Genomic DNA, 15,848 nt, shown 5'->3' on the forward strand with positions numbered 1-15,848 from the left:
TTCCGTCCAATTTCACTGTTGCCAGCATTCTCAAAAATTTTCGAAAAAGCAATGTACAGTCGTCTTTATAACCATCTTATCTCAAATAACATACTGTCAGTCACAGTTTGGATTTCTAAAAGGTTCTGATATTGAGAAGGCTATCTACACTTACAGTGAAAATGTGCTTAATTCATTAGACAAAAAATTGCAGGCAACTGGTATATTTTGTGATCTGTCAAAGGCATTTGACTGTGTAAATCACAATATCCTTTTAAGTAAACTAGAATATTATAGCGTAACAGGAAATGCTGCAAAATGGTTCAAATCTTATATCTCTGGCAGGAAACAAAGGGTGTTACTAGGAAAGAGACATGTATCAAGCTATCAGGCATCATCCAACTGGGAACTAATTACATGTGGGGTCCCACAAGGTTCCATTTTGGGGCCCTTACTTTTTCTCGTGTATATCAATGACCTTTCATCAGTAACATTACCAGATGCCAAGTTTGTTTTGTCTGCCGATGATACAAACATTGCAATAAATAGCAAATCAAGTGTAGTCTTAGAAAGATCAGCCAATAAAATATTTGTGGACATCACTGGTTCCTAGCTAATTCTTTGTCACTAAACTTTGAAAAAACACACTACATGCAGTTCAGAACTTGTAAGGGGTGTCCCAAGAGTATATGTCTAACATACGATGACAAGAAGATAGAAGAAGTGGACAGTGTTAAATTCTTGGGATTACAGCTTGATAATAAATTCAACTGGGAGGAGCACACCACAGAACTTCTGAAGCGTCTTAACAAATCTCTGTTTGCAATGCGAATTTTGTCAGACATAGGGGATATAAAAATGAAAAAGCTGGCATACTATGCTTACTTTCATTCCATAATGTCATATGGGATTATTTTTTGGGGTAATTCATCAAGCCAAGCTAAAGTTTTCCGGGCACAAAAACGTGCAGTAAGAATTATATGTGGTGTGAACTCAAGAACATCCTGCAGAAGCCTGTTTAGGGAACTAGGGATACTAACTACAGCTTCCCAATATATTTATTCCTTAATGAAATTTGTCATTAAAATATATCACTTTTTTCAAACCAACAGCTCAATTCATGGAATCAATACTAGAAATAAGAATAATCTTCACAAGGATTTAAAGTCACTTAGTCTTGTACAAAAAGGTGTGCATTATTCAGGAACACACATTTTCAATAACTTGCCAGCGGCTATAAAAAGCTTAACAACCAATGAAATTCAGTTTAAGAGAGGCCTAAAGGATTTATTGGTGGCCAACTCCTTCTACTCCATTGATGAATTTCTTAGTAAAACCAACTGATTTGTATATAAGTACAACATAACTTCTGCACAATTTCAGTGCAGTAATGTGTTTATTGTAAATAAGTATTACAGTAGTTGTATTACATGTTTATTACCTTATAAATAAATAAACTTTTTTATTTTAAATTCAGTGCATTAGTATTTGTAAAATGACTCTTAGTGTTCATTAAAAAATGGCGATCATTCCACTTGGGACCTGTGCAATGGTACATTAGCTTATTTGTTTTAGTTGTAAATATTTGTCATGTATTGTTGTTTTTTTGACATGTTCCACATCCTGGAGGACCTCCTCATTACGGATCAATTGGAATGAAAGTAAATCTAATCTAATCTAATGGACTTCTTTGCTTGGTGGCACCTGATATACAGCACGGTAGCCCAGCCCGTTGTGGTGGGGCCTCCACGTACCCTGTTGCTTGTAGCCCCCGACCACACAGAGATCGCTCTGCTGATGCCTGCGCCGTTAACTCCTCACATATGCCAAGGAGTAGATGCCTGTCGCCCTGGGTCTTTGGGACTGCCGGAAATGGCCCTCCTGCCATGTAGCCTTCACTGCGGATGGGTGGCGCCGGTGGGGAGGGCCCCTGGTCGGAGTGGGTGGCATCAGGGCGGATGACACGCGGTGAAGCGTAGTACATCATATCTTGCTGGTAGTTAAACGCCAGCACTCTCTAAGAATTCACGGGCTCAATTCAACACACAGAATGACCACCTCACATCGTTCCCCTCCCTGGCCATACCATGGGAAAAATGTCAGGCTGAGGATGGCAGCGATCTTATTCGCCCCGGCATCTTGCATGTTAGCGAGCTGATGGGAATCTTTCATGACGATGAAGCCTCAGTTTTTTGTTGAGTATTTAGAGGACAAGTTTAGGGAGATGAAGGGCTTTCCCAAAATAGCATCCTTTGTCTAGTCCCAGGCGATACACGCTTCTGACAAGCTGGGATGTTTCTGTAACCATCACACCCCATAAGAGCTTAAATATGGTCCAGGGTTTCATTTCACAGGGGCCTTTTTTTGCAGTCTGACGATGAGCTGCACGCCAATTCAAAGCGGCGACGTGTAAATTTAGTTCGGCGCTTCCCCTGGGGATCTGAGGGATAATCAGGTTGCCACTGGTGCCTTCATCTTCGCCGTTGAGGGTGATAAAATACCCGAGGTGGTCAAGGTGATGGTATACCACTGTGATGTAAAGCCCTATATCCCTCCCCCAATGAGGTGCTTTAAATGCTGGAAGTGGTGGTGATTTGGCTGTCACATAATGACATTACCTATTCCCTTAGGATTTCTATAGAAAACTACTACTACTACTACCTACTACTACTACCACCACTATATTATTATTTTTCTTCTTCTTTCTTTTCTCAGACATTGTCTGGTCAAAAATGGAAAGTGATGCGGACCTTGATCAAGCGTGACTTCCTTTTAACTGTATGGTATATGTTATATTGCATTTAGGAACTTTCGGGTAATTGAGCATGTATCAATAATTACGGATTTCTGTAGTTGTATATATGTTTGGATGTAGCTGTATTGCATTGATGTACTGGTGGATATTGTGTGGTATGACTCCTGTAGTTGATAGTATAATTGGTATAATGTCAACTTTATCCTGATGCCACATGTCCTTGATTCCTCTGCCAGTTGGATGTATTTTTCAATTTTTTCACCTGTTTTCTTTTCTATATTTGTTGTATTGGGTATGGATATTTCGATTAGTTGTGTTAATTTTTTCTTTTTATTGGTGAGTATGATGTCAGGTTTGTTATGTGGTGTTGTTTTATCTGTTATAATCGTTCTGTTCCAGTATAATTTGTATTCATCATTCTCCAGTACATTTTGTGGTGTGTACTTGTATGTGGGAACGTGTTGTTTTATTAGTTTATGTTTTATGGCAAGTTGTTGATGTATTATTTTTGCTACATTGTCATGTCTTCTGGGGGTATTCTGTATTTGCTAGTATTGTACATCCGCTTGTGATGTGATCTACTGTTTCTATTTGTTGTTTGCAAAGTCTGCATTTATCTGTTGTGGTATTGGGATCTTTAATAATATGCTTGCTGTAATATCTGGTGTTTATTGTTTGACACTGTATTGCAATCATGAATCCTTCCGTCTCACTGTATATATTGCCTTTGCTTAGCCATGTGTTGGATGCGTCTTGATCGATGTGTGGCTCTGTTAGATGATAAGGGTGCTTGCCATGTAGTGTTTTCTTTTTCCAATTTACTTTCTTTGTATCTGTTAATGTTATGTGATCTAAAGGGTTGTAGAAGTGGTTATGAAATTGCAGTGGTGTAGCCGATGTATTTATATGAGTGAGTGATTGCTTTGTGTATTTTGCTAGTTTCTGCTCGTTCTAGAAAGAATTTTCTTAAATTGCCTACCTGTCCATAATGTATGTTTTTTATGTCGATAAATCCTTCCTCCTTCCTTTCTGCTTAATGTGAAGCTTTCTGTTGCTGATGTATTCTATATTTGTGGCATTGTGATTGTGTAAGTGTATCGAGTGCTTCTAGGTCTGTGTTACTCCATTTCACTACTCCAAATGAGTAGGTCAATATTGGTATAGCATAAGTATTTTTAGCTTTTGTCTTGCTTCTTGCTTTTGTCTTGTTTCTTGCTGTCAATTCTGTTTTCAGTATTTTTGTTAGTCTTTGTCTATATTTTTCTTTCAGTTCTTCTTTAATATTTGTATTATCTATTCCTATTTTTTGTATGTATCCTAGATATTTTTACGCATCTGTTTTTTCCATTGCTTCTATGCAGTCGCTGTGGTTATCCAATATGTAATCTTCTTTAGTGTGTTTTCCCTTGACTATGCTATTTTTCTTAAATTTGTCTGTTCTGAAAGCCATATTTATATCATTGCTGAATACTTCTGTTATCTTTAGTAATTGGTTGAGTTGTTGATTTGTTGCTGCCAGTAGTTTTAGATCATCCATGTATAGCAAATGTGTGATTTTATGTTGGTATGTTCCAGTAATATTGTATCCATAATTTGTATTATTTAGCATGTTGGATAGTGGGTTCAGAGTAAGGCAGAACCAGAAAGGACTTCATGAGTCTCCTTGGTATATTCCACGTTTAATCTGTATTGGCTGTGATGTGATATTATTTGAATTTATTTGGATATTAAGTGTGGTTTTCCAATTTTTGATTACTATGTTTAGGAACTGTATCAATTTAGGATCTACTTTGTATATTTCCAATATTTGTAGTAACCATGAGTGGGGTACACTATCAAAAGCTTTTTGGTAATCAATTTATGCATAGAGTAGCAACCTTTGTTTAGTTTTAGCTTGATATGTCACCTCTGCATCTATTATCAGTTGCTCTTTACATCCTCGTGCTCCTTTGCAACAGCCTTTTTGTTCTTCATTTATAATTTTGTTCTGTGTTGTATGTGTTATTAATTTCTGTGTAATGACTGAAGTTAATATTTTGTATATTGTTGGTAGGCATGTTATGGGGCAATATTTAGCTGTGTTTGCTGTGTCTGCTTGATCTTTAGGTTTCAGATAAGTTATTCCATGTGTAAGTGTATCAGGGAATGTGTATGGGTCTGCAATGTAACTGTTAAATAATTTAGTTAGATGTGAATGTGTTGAGGTGAACTTCTTTAGCCAGAAATTTGGTATTTTATCTTTTCCAGGGGCTTTCCAATTGTGAGTAGAATTAATTGCTTGGGTGACTTCATTTTGCAAAATTATCACTTCAGACATTTGTGGTATCATCTTGCATGAGTCTGTTTCTGCTTGTATCCACCATGCATGCCTGTTATGTTGTACCAGGTTTGATCATATGTTGCTCCAGAAGAGTTCCATGTTTATGTTTGGTGGATTGTCTATTTTAATGTGTGTGTTATCTATTGTCTGGTAAAATTTCTTTTGGTTTGTGTCGAATGTTTGGTTTTGTTTCCTTCTATTTTCACTTTTTTTGTGTATCTTCTAAGTCGTTTGGCCAATGCTTGTAATTTCTGCTTCTTTTCATCTAATTGCTCTATCGCTTCTTGTTGTGAGATTTTACCTAACCTTTTTCGTTTTTTTTCTGACATTTCATTTCTTATAAATTGTGTTAGCTGTCCGATGTCATTTCTCAGTTTTTCTGTTCTGTTCTGTTCTGATCTGTAGCCTGTGTTGCCATGCTGGTTTTGTGGGTTTCTTCTGTGTGTTGGTTGGTTCTGATCTCTGCCTAGCGTGTATATTTAGTGTAATGAGTGCTCCTATGTAAACCAGTAGTTGTAACTCTTCCATAGTTGTAGCTCTTCCATAGTTGTAGCTCTTCCATAGTTGTAGCTCTTCCATAGTTGTAGCTCTTCCATAGTTGTAGCTCTTCCATAGTTGTAGCTCTTCCATAGTTGTAGCTCTTCCATAGTTGTAGCTCTTCCATAGTTGTAGCTCTTCCATAGTTGTAGCTCTTCCATAGTTGTAGCTCTTCCATAGTTGTAGCTCTTCCATAGTTGTAGCTCTTCCATAGTTGTAGCTCTTCCATAGTTGTAGCTCTTCCATAGTTGTAGCTCTTCCATAGTTGTAGCTCTTCCATAGTTGTAGCTCTTCCATAGTTGTAGCTCTTCCATAGTTGTAGCTCTTCCATAGTTGTAGCTCTTCCATAGTTGTAGCTCTTCCATAGTTGTAGCTCTTCCATAGTTGTAGCTCTTCCATAGTTGTAGCTCTTCCATAGTTGTAGCTCTTCCATAGTTGTAGCTCTTCCATAGTTGTAGCTCTTCCATAGTTGTAGCTCTTCCATAGTTGTAGCTCTTCCATAGTTGTAGCTCTTCCATAGTTGTAGCTCTTCCATAGTTGTAGCTCTTCCATAGTTGTAGCTCTTCCATAGTTGTAGCTCTTCCATAGTTGTAGCTCTTCCATAGTTGTAGCTCTTCCATAGTTGTAGCTCTTCCATAGTTGTAGCTCTTCCATAGTTGTAGCTCTTCCATAGTTGTAGCTCTTCCATAGTTGTAGCTCTTCCATAGTTGTAGCTCTTCCATAGTTGTAGCTCTTCCATAGTTGTAGCTCTTCCATAGTTGTAGCTCTTCCATAGTTGTAGCTCTTCCATAGTTGTAGCTCTTCCATAGTTGTAGCTCTTCCATAGTTGTAGCTCTTCCATAGTTGTAGCTCTTCCATAGTTGTAGCTCTTCCATAGTTGTAGCTCTTCCATAGTTGTAGCTCTTCCATAGTTGTAGCTCTTCCATAGTTGTAGCTCTTCCATAGTTGTAGCTCTTCCATAGTTGTAGCTCTTCCATAGTTGTAGCTCTTCCATAGTTGTAGCTCTTCCATAGTTGTAGCTCTTCCATAGTTGTAGCTCTTCCATAGTTGTAGCTCTTCCATAGTTGTAGCTCTTCCATAGTTGTAGCTCTTCCATAGTTGTAGCTCTTCCATAGTTGTAGCTCTTCCATAGTTGTAGCTCTTCCATAGTTGTAGCTCTTCCATAGTTGTAGCTCTTCCATAGTTGTAGCTCTTCCATAGTTGTAGCTCTTCCATAGTTGTAGCTCTTCCATAGTTGTAGCTCTTCCATAGTTGTAGCTCTTCCATAGTTGTAGCTCTTCCATAGTTGTAGCTCTTCCATAGTTGTAGCTCTTCCATAGTTGTAGCTCTTCCATAGTTGTAGCTCTTCCATAGTTGTAGCTCTTCCATAGTTGTAGCTCTTCCATAGTTGTAGCTCTTCCATAGTTGTAGCTCTTCCATAGTTGTAGCTCTTCCATAGTTGTAGCTCTTCCATAGTTGTAGCTCTTCCATAGTTGTAGCTCTTCCATAGTTGTAGCTCTTCCATAGTTGTAGCTCTTCCATAGTTGTAGCTCTTCCATAGTTGTAGCTCTTCCATAGTTGTAGCTCTTCCATAGTTGTAGCTCTTCCATAGTTGTAGCTCTTCCATAGTTGTAGCTCTTCCATAGTTGTAGCTCTTCCATAGTTGTAGCTCTTCCATAGTTGTAGCTCTTCCATAGTTGTAGCTCTTCCATAGTTGTAGCTCTTCCATAGTTGTAGCTCTTCCATAGTTGTAGCTCTTCCATAGTTGTAGCTCTTCCATAGTTGTAGCTCTTCCATAGTTGTAGCTCTTCCATAGTTGTAGCTCTTCCATAGTTGTAGCTCTTCCATAGTTGTAGCTCTTCCATAGTTGTAGCTCTTCCATAGTTGTAGCTCTTCCATAGTTGTAGCTCTTCCATAGTTGTAGCTCTTCCATAGTTGTAGCTCTTCCATAGTTGTAGCTCTTCCATAGTTGTAGCTCTTCCATAGTTGTAGCTCTTCCATAGTTGTAGCTCTTCCATAGTTGTAGCTCTTCCATAGTTGTAGCTCTTCCATAGTTGTAGCTCTTCCATAGTTGTAGCTCTTCCATAGTTGTAGCTCTTCCATAGTTGTAGCTCTTCCATAGTTGTAGCTCTTCCATAGTTGTAGCTCTTCCATAGTTGTAGCTCTTCCATAGTTGTAGCTCTTCCATAGTTGTAGCTCTTCCATAGTTGTAGCTCTTCCATAGTTGTAGCTCTTCCATAGTTGTAGCTCTTCCATAGTTGTAGCTCTTCCATAGTTGTAGCTCTTCCATAGTTGTAGCTCTTCCATAGTTGTAGCTCTTCCATAGTTGTAGCTCTTCCATAGTTGTAGCTCTTCCATAGTTGTAGCTCTTCCATAGTTGTAGCTCTTCCATAGTTGTAGCTCTTCCATAGTTGTAGCTCTTCCATAGTTGTAGCTCTTCCATAGTTGTAGCTCTTCCATAGTTGTAGCTCTTCCATAGTTGTAGCTCTTCCATAGTTGTAGCTCTTCCATAGTTGTAGCTCTTCCATAGTTGTAGCTCTTCCATAGTTGTAGCTCTTCCATAGTTGTAGCTCTTCCATAGTTGTAGCTCTTCCATAGTTGTAGCTCTTCCATAGTTGTAGCTCTTCCATAGTTGTAGCTCTTCCATAGTTGTAGCTCTTCCATAGTTGTAGCTCTTCCATAGTTGTAGCTCTTCCATAGTTGTAGCTCTTCCATAGTTGTAGCTCTTCCATAGTTGTAGCTCTTCCATAGTTGTAGCTCTTCCATAGTTGTAGCTCTTCCATAGTTGTAGCTCTTCCATAGTTGTATTTTCATTTATTTTGTTGATTGTGTTGATAGTTGTTATTGTTGTTTCGACTTGGGAGTTATTTGGTGGTCTATGCAAGAATGGTCTAATGTCTGTATTTGTTTCTTTGTATTCTATATATGTCAGCTGAAACTTTTCTTCTGTATCTAACATGTGTGTCACTTCGTGTTCTATTTGTGCTCGTTCTGGTGGCTGTCTTAAGATTTTGTTTTCCTCTGATTATTTAATTGATGTGTGTTGTTCTTTGTTTGTTCTGGGATGTTTGAGTCCATTACTGTATTTTCTTCTTCTTCTTCCGATTGCACATTATTTTGTTATAGTATTTGTTGTACTTGTTTGATGTTTTCTAATTCTGACTGGGGTATCCTGTTATTTTTTATTATTACACGGATCTGATCAGCTAGTCGTTGTTCTGTTAAAAATTTTAATTCTGGGTATCTGGTAATAAATGTTGTGTATACTTGTGATCTGTATCCAGCTGTGTTAGTTCCTAAGTTTGTTGCTTGGTAATAAGAGAACATGAGGTGTCGGTTGAGTTCATCTGACCATGTCATCCACTGTCTTTGTTTTCCTTCTAGAGTGGTTGGAGGAAGCATATCCTGCAAAACACCTATTTGGATTTAAATCATTTTCCGTGTGGCTAGCAGTGTCGTTACCATTGTGGACGGGTATAGGGTTTAAGCGTCATCCCCGACCATGACAGCGCTTGTCCGAGGCTTCATTAGTTCTTTCCTGAACCAACTTATCACCCTAAAAGGGGGGTTAGCCCTATTAGTGGTTTGTTCTTTTCGTCGCCTTTTACGACTGGCAGAACATACCGGAGGCATATTCTTTTCCTGGGCCTCCACAGGTTTTATTATTATTATTATTATTATTATTATTATTATTATTATTATTTCTTTACTTTCTCAGACGTTAAGTCTGGTTAAAAATGGAAAGTGACGTGGACCTTGATCAAGCGTCACTTCCTTTTAACTGTATGGTATATGTTATATTGCATTTAGGAACTTTCGCGTAATTGAACATGTATCAATAATTTTTGTAATTGTATATAAGTTTGGATGTAGCTGTATTGCATTGATGTACTGGTGGATATTGTGAGGTATGACTCCTGTAGTTGATAGTATAATTGGTATAATGTCGACTTTATCCTGATGCCACATCTCCTTGACTTCCTCAGCCAGTTGGATGTATTTTTCAATTTTTTCACCTGTTTTCTTCTGTATATTTGTTGTGTTGGTTATGGATATTTCAATTAGTTGTGTTAATTTCTTCTTTTTATTGGTGAGTATGATGTCAGGTTTGTTATGTGGTGGTGTTTTGTGTGTTATAATCGTTCTGTTCCAGTATAATTTGTATTCATCATTCTCCAGTACATTTTGTGGTGTGTACTTGTATGTGGGAACGTGTTGTTTTATTAGTTTATGTTTTATGGCAAGTTGTTGATGTATTATTTTTGCTACATTGTCATGTCTTCTGGGGTATTCTGTATTTGCTAGTATTGTACATCCGCTTGTGATGTGATCTACTGTTTCTATTTGTTGTTTGCAAAGTCTGCATTTATCTGTTGTGGTATTGGGATCTTTAATAATATGCTTGCTGTAATATCTGTTGTTTATTGTGTGATCCTGTATTGCAATCATGAATCCTTCCGTCTCACTGTATGTATTGCCTTTTCTTAGCCATGTGTTGGATGCGTCTTGATCTATGTGTGGCTGTGTTAGATGATACGGGTGCTTGCCATGTAGTGTTTTCTTTTTCCAATTTACTTTCTTTGTATCTGTTGATGTTATGTGATCTAAAGGGTTGTAGAAGTGGTTATGAAATTGCAATGGTGTAGCTGATGTATTTATACGAGTGATTGCTTTGTGTATTTTGCTAGTTTCTGCTCGTTCTAGAAAGAATTTTCATAATTGTCTACCTGTCCATAATGTAGATTTTTTATATCTATAAATCCCCTTCCACCTTCCTTTCTGCTTAATGTGAATCTTTCTGTTGCTGAATGTATGTGATGTATTCTATATTTGTGGCATTGTGATTGTGTAAGTGTATTGAGTGCTTCTAGGTCTGTGTCACTCAATTTCACTATTCCAAATGAGTAGGTCAATACTGGTATAGCATAAGTATTTATAGCTTTTGTCTTGTTTCTTGCTGTCAATTCTGTTTTCAGTATTTTTGTTAGTTTTTGTCTATATTTTTCTTTGTTCTTCTTTAATATTTGTAATATCTATTCCTATTTTTTGTCTGTATCCTAGATATTTATAGGCATGTTTTTCCATCGCTTCTATGCAGTCGCTGTGGTTACTCAATATGTAATCTTCTTGTTTAGTGTGTTTTCCCTTGACTATGCTATTTTTTTACATTTGTCTGTTATTATTATTATTATTATTATTATTATTACTATTGCTACATCATCATTTGACCCATCAGTAGCACGTTAAAAGTGGAGATGATGGCAAGTTATCTTTGAGGGAGTGGAGGGGCGGGGGATACACAGCCGATATCCTCCCTCGACCCCAAAAGCCGAATCCTGTATCCATCCGCCTTGTCACGCATTCTGTAATTCTGTACGTTGATGACGACTGAGTGCCGCATCCTGTTGGTGGCCAGGGTGCGGGGCGGCGCGATGCTGGACGCGGAGCTGTACGCAGCGCACTGCGCGCCACAGCGGCTGGCGGCCCTGGAGGCGGTGGACGCCGTCTGGCCGCTGCTGCGTTGGCCGCAGGCGGAGGCAGTCCTGAGGGCGGGGCCCCTCCGCCGCAGGCTCACCGTGCTCGACCTGGGCTGCGGCCCGGGGGACACCACTGCCTGGGTGAGTGCTCACACCCTGCTGTTCATCCTACTCCTCCAGCCTCACCCTGCACTCGTGAATCTGTTGGCGGTTGATAGGGGGCGGGGGTGGCTGACGGGGTAACAGTGGCTAAGGGTGGTGGGGATATCCTGTGATAGACCTATCTGTAAAGAAGACACAAGAAAGAACAAAACCAATCAGAAACAGTAGATCCCACCAGATAAAACACCTGTGCCCCACTATAGCCATCAGCTACCTTCCGTCCTTTTCAGCAGCATGACTGTGGGATGCTCTGCCTCACTATATTAGAGAATTCATGTCCAAAACTTGAAGACAAGTAATGATACATTTACTAAAACAGTGTTTGGTTTTGTTATGTATGCACCTGTCAATCCGTTACAACTAAACACACTCCTTTACCAAACGTCTCATTTCCAAAGCTCCTGGATGGGGCATTCTGTCTAAATTTCTCTCTTTCAGAACTTACTATCTCATAAAATCCCTCTCCTACAGCTTTAGATAATTTTGTACCTCGTAATGCAACTATTTCTTTTTATTGCGAATAGGCCATCTGAGGACCACATTCCAACATCAGTTCTTCGTTCTTTTATTTCCGTCCAGTATGCTTTCATCTGTTAATTATGTTTCTTCTGTCTTCAGACTATTTCGAACCAGTCCTTTAGTTAGCCTGCCTTGGAATCCTTCCATTTTCAATACTTTTCCCCGAAAGACTTCCGTTGTTTACATCTTCTGTCTTTATATTGTTTCTTCCTAAATCCTTTTTACTTCGTTGAACCAGTTTATTGTGTACTAAGTATCCCAAAAATATTTGAAAATCTTGCTAATCTGTCTCGCATTCGAAATAAATGTAAAAGAAACATCTTTTTCTCGTTGAACTTCAAATATTTTCTGTATTTTGGTATGTTTCAGTATTACTTCGTAGTTTCCAACCTTCTTCTGTGTTTCGTGTTCCTAATATTTCCCTTATAATTCACATTCCTAGTACTTCAAATTTATCCACAAAAATTATAGTTTAATGTCAGGCATCCGCTTACATATTGGCATTCTGGCTTCATTATTATTCTGTAATGCCTTATTTTTGCATTTTTGGATACGCACTTTTTATAGTAGAGGTCTTTGCTTATCCCATATGCTCTCCCCATTTTATTCAACCGTTCCTCTACAGTAGATTTTCCCGAAGCATTTTCTTGGATTACTTTCTCCTAGATACATGATTTTTTAACCGATCTATTTGTTTAATATCGGTTTGCAGGAAATTTGGAGAATGCTTAACATTTGTTACAAATTTTGTTATTTCTGTAGAAATTCTTAAGCCAGATCTGATCGCTATTTCTTCCAGGAGATTTGTTACACCAGACGCCACATTTTCGGAAAGTATAGCAAAATCATGTGCAAATGCAAGATAGTTGATTTCGATTTTTTCGCTTCCGCTTCCTAACCTTACAGGCGAGATGTTGTGTTCAACAAGTTTTTCGTTCCAAATTCTCACTGTTTTCTCTAACACACTATTAAAAAGAATTGAGGCTGCGCCGTCATCTTGTCGTACACCTGTTTCAATTTGGAAAGGCTGTGAAATTTCTCCCATAAATTTTACCGTACAGACTGTTTCGCACTTTTTTTTTTTTTTTTCGGAGTAGGTTTGCCAGCCTAGACTTCAGGCCAAATTCTGGAATTACTTTCTCTATAGTTTCTTTATCGACAGAATCAAAAGCCTTTTTCAAATCCACAAACATAACTACGATGTCCTATGAGTTCAGTAATCTGTGGCGAAGTACTGACTTGCGATGAAGTATTTGTTCTGAGCGTGACCTTCTCTTCCTGAAACCGCCTTGATATTCATGTAAATGACTGTCTAGTGTTTCTATTCTTATTAATAAAATCTTGTAAAAATACTTAATACGCAACTGGCAGTGTTATTCCCTAGTCACTATTGTTATTTTCATTGTCATTACATACATCCAAACAATTTTTATTCTGTTAATATCATTTAATTAGTACAACTCGTTAAAAATTATTATTCCCTAAGAGAAAGTGAACTAAAAAGATTATAGTTACAATAAAAGTGGAGAGGTAGAGTCATAGGCAGATTTTTCAGTCTTAATTGGCAAGTTCAAACATATGGCAGGTACGGTAGGCAATTACATCTCTATCATTAAATCTTTCAAGTCCTGGTTCACTAGAAACTCCACTACCACGTCTCACAATGGCAACAGTGAACCATCCATTTCCATGTGAGAATGTGTCGTTAATATCAAGGCTAAAATTAAGTGAACATCCAAGAAATACTGAAGGTCCATCGATGAGGGCGTGGGCTGCAACACTCTTCACTGGGTTGCGATTCTTCTTGTCTCCTGATGTTGTAGTAAGTTCAATGTTTTCTATATTTTTGTAAACGGTTGATATTAACAACACATTCTCACATGGAAATGGATGGTTCACTGTTACCATAGTGAGAGGTGGTAGTGGAGTTTCTAGTGTACCAGGACTTGAAAGTTTTAATGATAGAGATGTAATTCCTACCATACCTACCATATGTTTGAACTTGCCAATAAAGACTTTGGAAAATCTGCCTATGACTCTACCTCTCCACTTGTATACACGTAACAAAAGAAAACTCAATCCTAATGAATCTGTATTTATTTGGATTAAAGGTAAAGGTGTATGTGAATATGTAAAATTTGTATCAGATTGTACTGTATACCTTCATAAATAAAGATCTGTAGCGTCAGCCTGTAACTGGACAAGGGTACATCTCGAACCGGGGGCTCAAGGATGCAACAGTTTTAAAAAATTTATAAAGCATATTTCCGAGGCATGTTCCCTTTTTAAAAGCAGTTGATTTATCCACTACTGGCTTGCTAGGCCTATCGCAGCTTCACCAGAGCCCCGTTAGCCGTCACGTTTCAGGGTTCCCATAGGGCTTTCTCAGCTACCGTAGCGGTCCTGGGGCACACGAAGTCCCCGCTGTACATCGCCCCTATAGGCAGTCCCCTACTTTGTGCCGTTGCCCATCTCCCACGACTTGGACGAGGGGTTGGACTTATGGGAGACGGGAACTATGCTTTATAATTTTTTTTCTGCAACTGGAGGGGAAGAGGCCCAGAGGAAGACAAAGGGATAGATGGGTGAAGGGAGTGAAGGAATGTGTGATGAGAAGAGAGGAGAACTGGACGAAGGTGGAAGAGGGGGAATGGTGGAAAGACAGAACACGATGGAGAGGCTTGTGTTCCCGACAGACCCAGCAAGTGGCTGGAAACTGTCCAAGATGATGATAAAGCATAGTTCCCCAATATGGGCATCCCGCTGCTAGCCTGCCCGCTTATCGTCTAGACGGTGGTTACGTAACCGTCTGGCTCGGCGTTGGCGGCGCGCCAGCGGGGACGCGCATACTCCAGAACTCGCATACTCCAGAAGATCCATTGATCAGATTAAATGAATAGATATCAAATTACAGAAAAGCTATAAAAGAAGTGAAGTAGCGTCTCTTTGTTGGAGTGATAACACACAGTGACAAATGTGGTAGCACGTGTAGTGAGGTTGCTGATGGTCTTGAGCGCTGAAGAAATGCATTCTTTCTGTGATGTTTTGCACATCGGTAAGGTACTCTCATCCGAACGGTCATACACCTGCTCTTCCAGGTGAACACAAACTATATCTAACAGTGTTGAAGACAGAAGACATATAATATTCATGTGCTGCACAAAAATGCGATATGAATTATCACACAGCGTTTGATACCAGGCTATCACAGCCCGTCTTATTGGGATGTACAGTACCCAGAACCTAAATAGACTAATATGGTTTTAGCTGTTAATTCAATGACGGCTTCATGTAGAGTACAAAGTATTAGAAATTAAGCGCTTATAGCTACATACGCCCACCTATTTATTACAAGAGACAAAGTTTATCAATAACTATTGATGTTACAGTTGTTAATATCTTCTAATGTAATGACATCTTATTCGGCGTCGTCCGTTATTCTCCAGATAGTCAGACCGGATGCGATAGTAGTACTGAGAAAAAGGGACAGATTTAGGTTACATCCAGATTATGTACAAAGCCATCTGCGAAAGATGATGAGCTAAATACCACAAGCTCCCCCTGCGAGTCTGAAGGTTAGAATAAGCCCGAGGTATTCCTGCCTGTCGTAAGAGGCGACTAAAAGGAGTCTCACACGTTTCGGCCTTCATATGATGGTCCCCTGTAAGGTTTGACCTCCATCTTTCAAAAGTTTCCCGAAGAGCAAGCCAATTAGGAAAGGGCACCTTACATTTTGCATCGTGTCCATCATGCGCTGAGACCTATCTCATCCTCTGTCGACGTGGATCTGCACTTCTGCTCATTCTCCAGCTGTTGGGCGAGGTCACCCTCCTGGGTGCGTTTTCCTCCATCCTCTGTGCAATATCGCCTTCTGCACTGTCGACGACGATGGACTTCTTATTTCATTTACACCTAATATCCAGCACGGTAGCCAGTCCATTGTGGTGGGACTGCCATGTACCCTGTTGGTTGAAGCCCCCTGACCACACGGATTGCTCTGCTGATGCCTGCAACGTTAACTCCCCACGTATGCCATATGCCAAGGAGTAATGCCTGTCACCCTGGGGCCATCGAGACTCCCAGAAATGGCCATCCTGCCAGGTGGCCTTCGCTGTTGCTG

The 15,848-nt window shown here is 39.3% G+C and overlaps 1 protein-coding gene across 1 annotated transcript in view; it reads left to right on the top strand.

Annotated features, from left to right (window-relative positions):
- The first annotated feature begins 10,951 nt into the window (after positions 1 to 10,951).
- LOC126160939 (juvenile hormone acid O-methyltransferase-like) overlaps positions 10,952 to 15,848 on the top strand; it is a 58,589-nt gene continuing 53,692 nt past the window's right edge. The window contains exon 1 of the mRNA XM_049916941.1: positions 10,952 to 11,188. Coding sequence (XP_049772898.1) covers positions 10,952 to 11,188 — 237 coding nt within the window. The remainder of the gene's footprint in view (positions 11,189 to 15,848) is intronic.

Source organism: Schistocerca cancellata, chromosome 2 (genome assembly GCF_023864275.1).
Source record: "Schistocerca cancellata isolate TAMUIC-IGC-003103 chromosome 2, iqSchCanc2.1, whole genome shotgun sequence".
Taxonomy (NCBI): domain Eukaryota; kingdom Metazoa; phylum Arthropoda; class Insecta; order Orthoptera; family Acrididae; genus Schistocerca; species Schistocerca cancellata.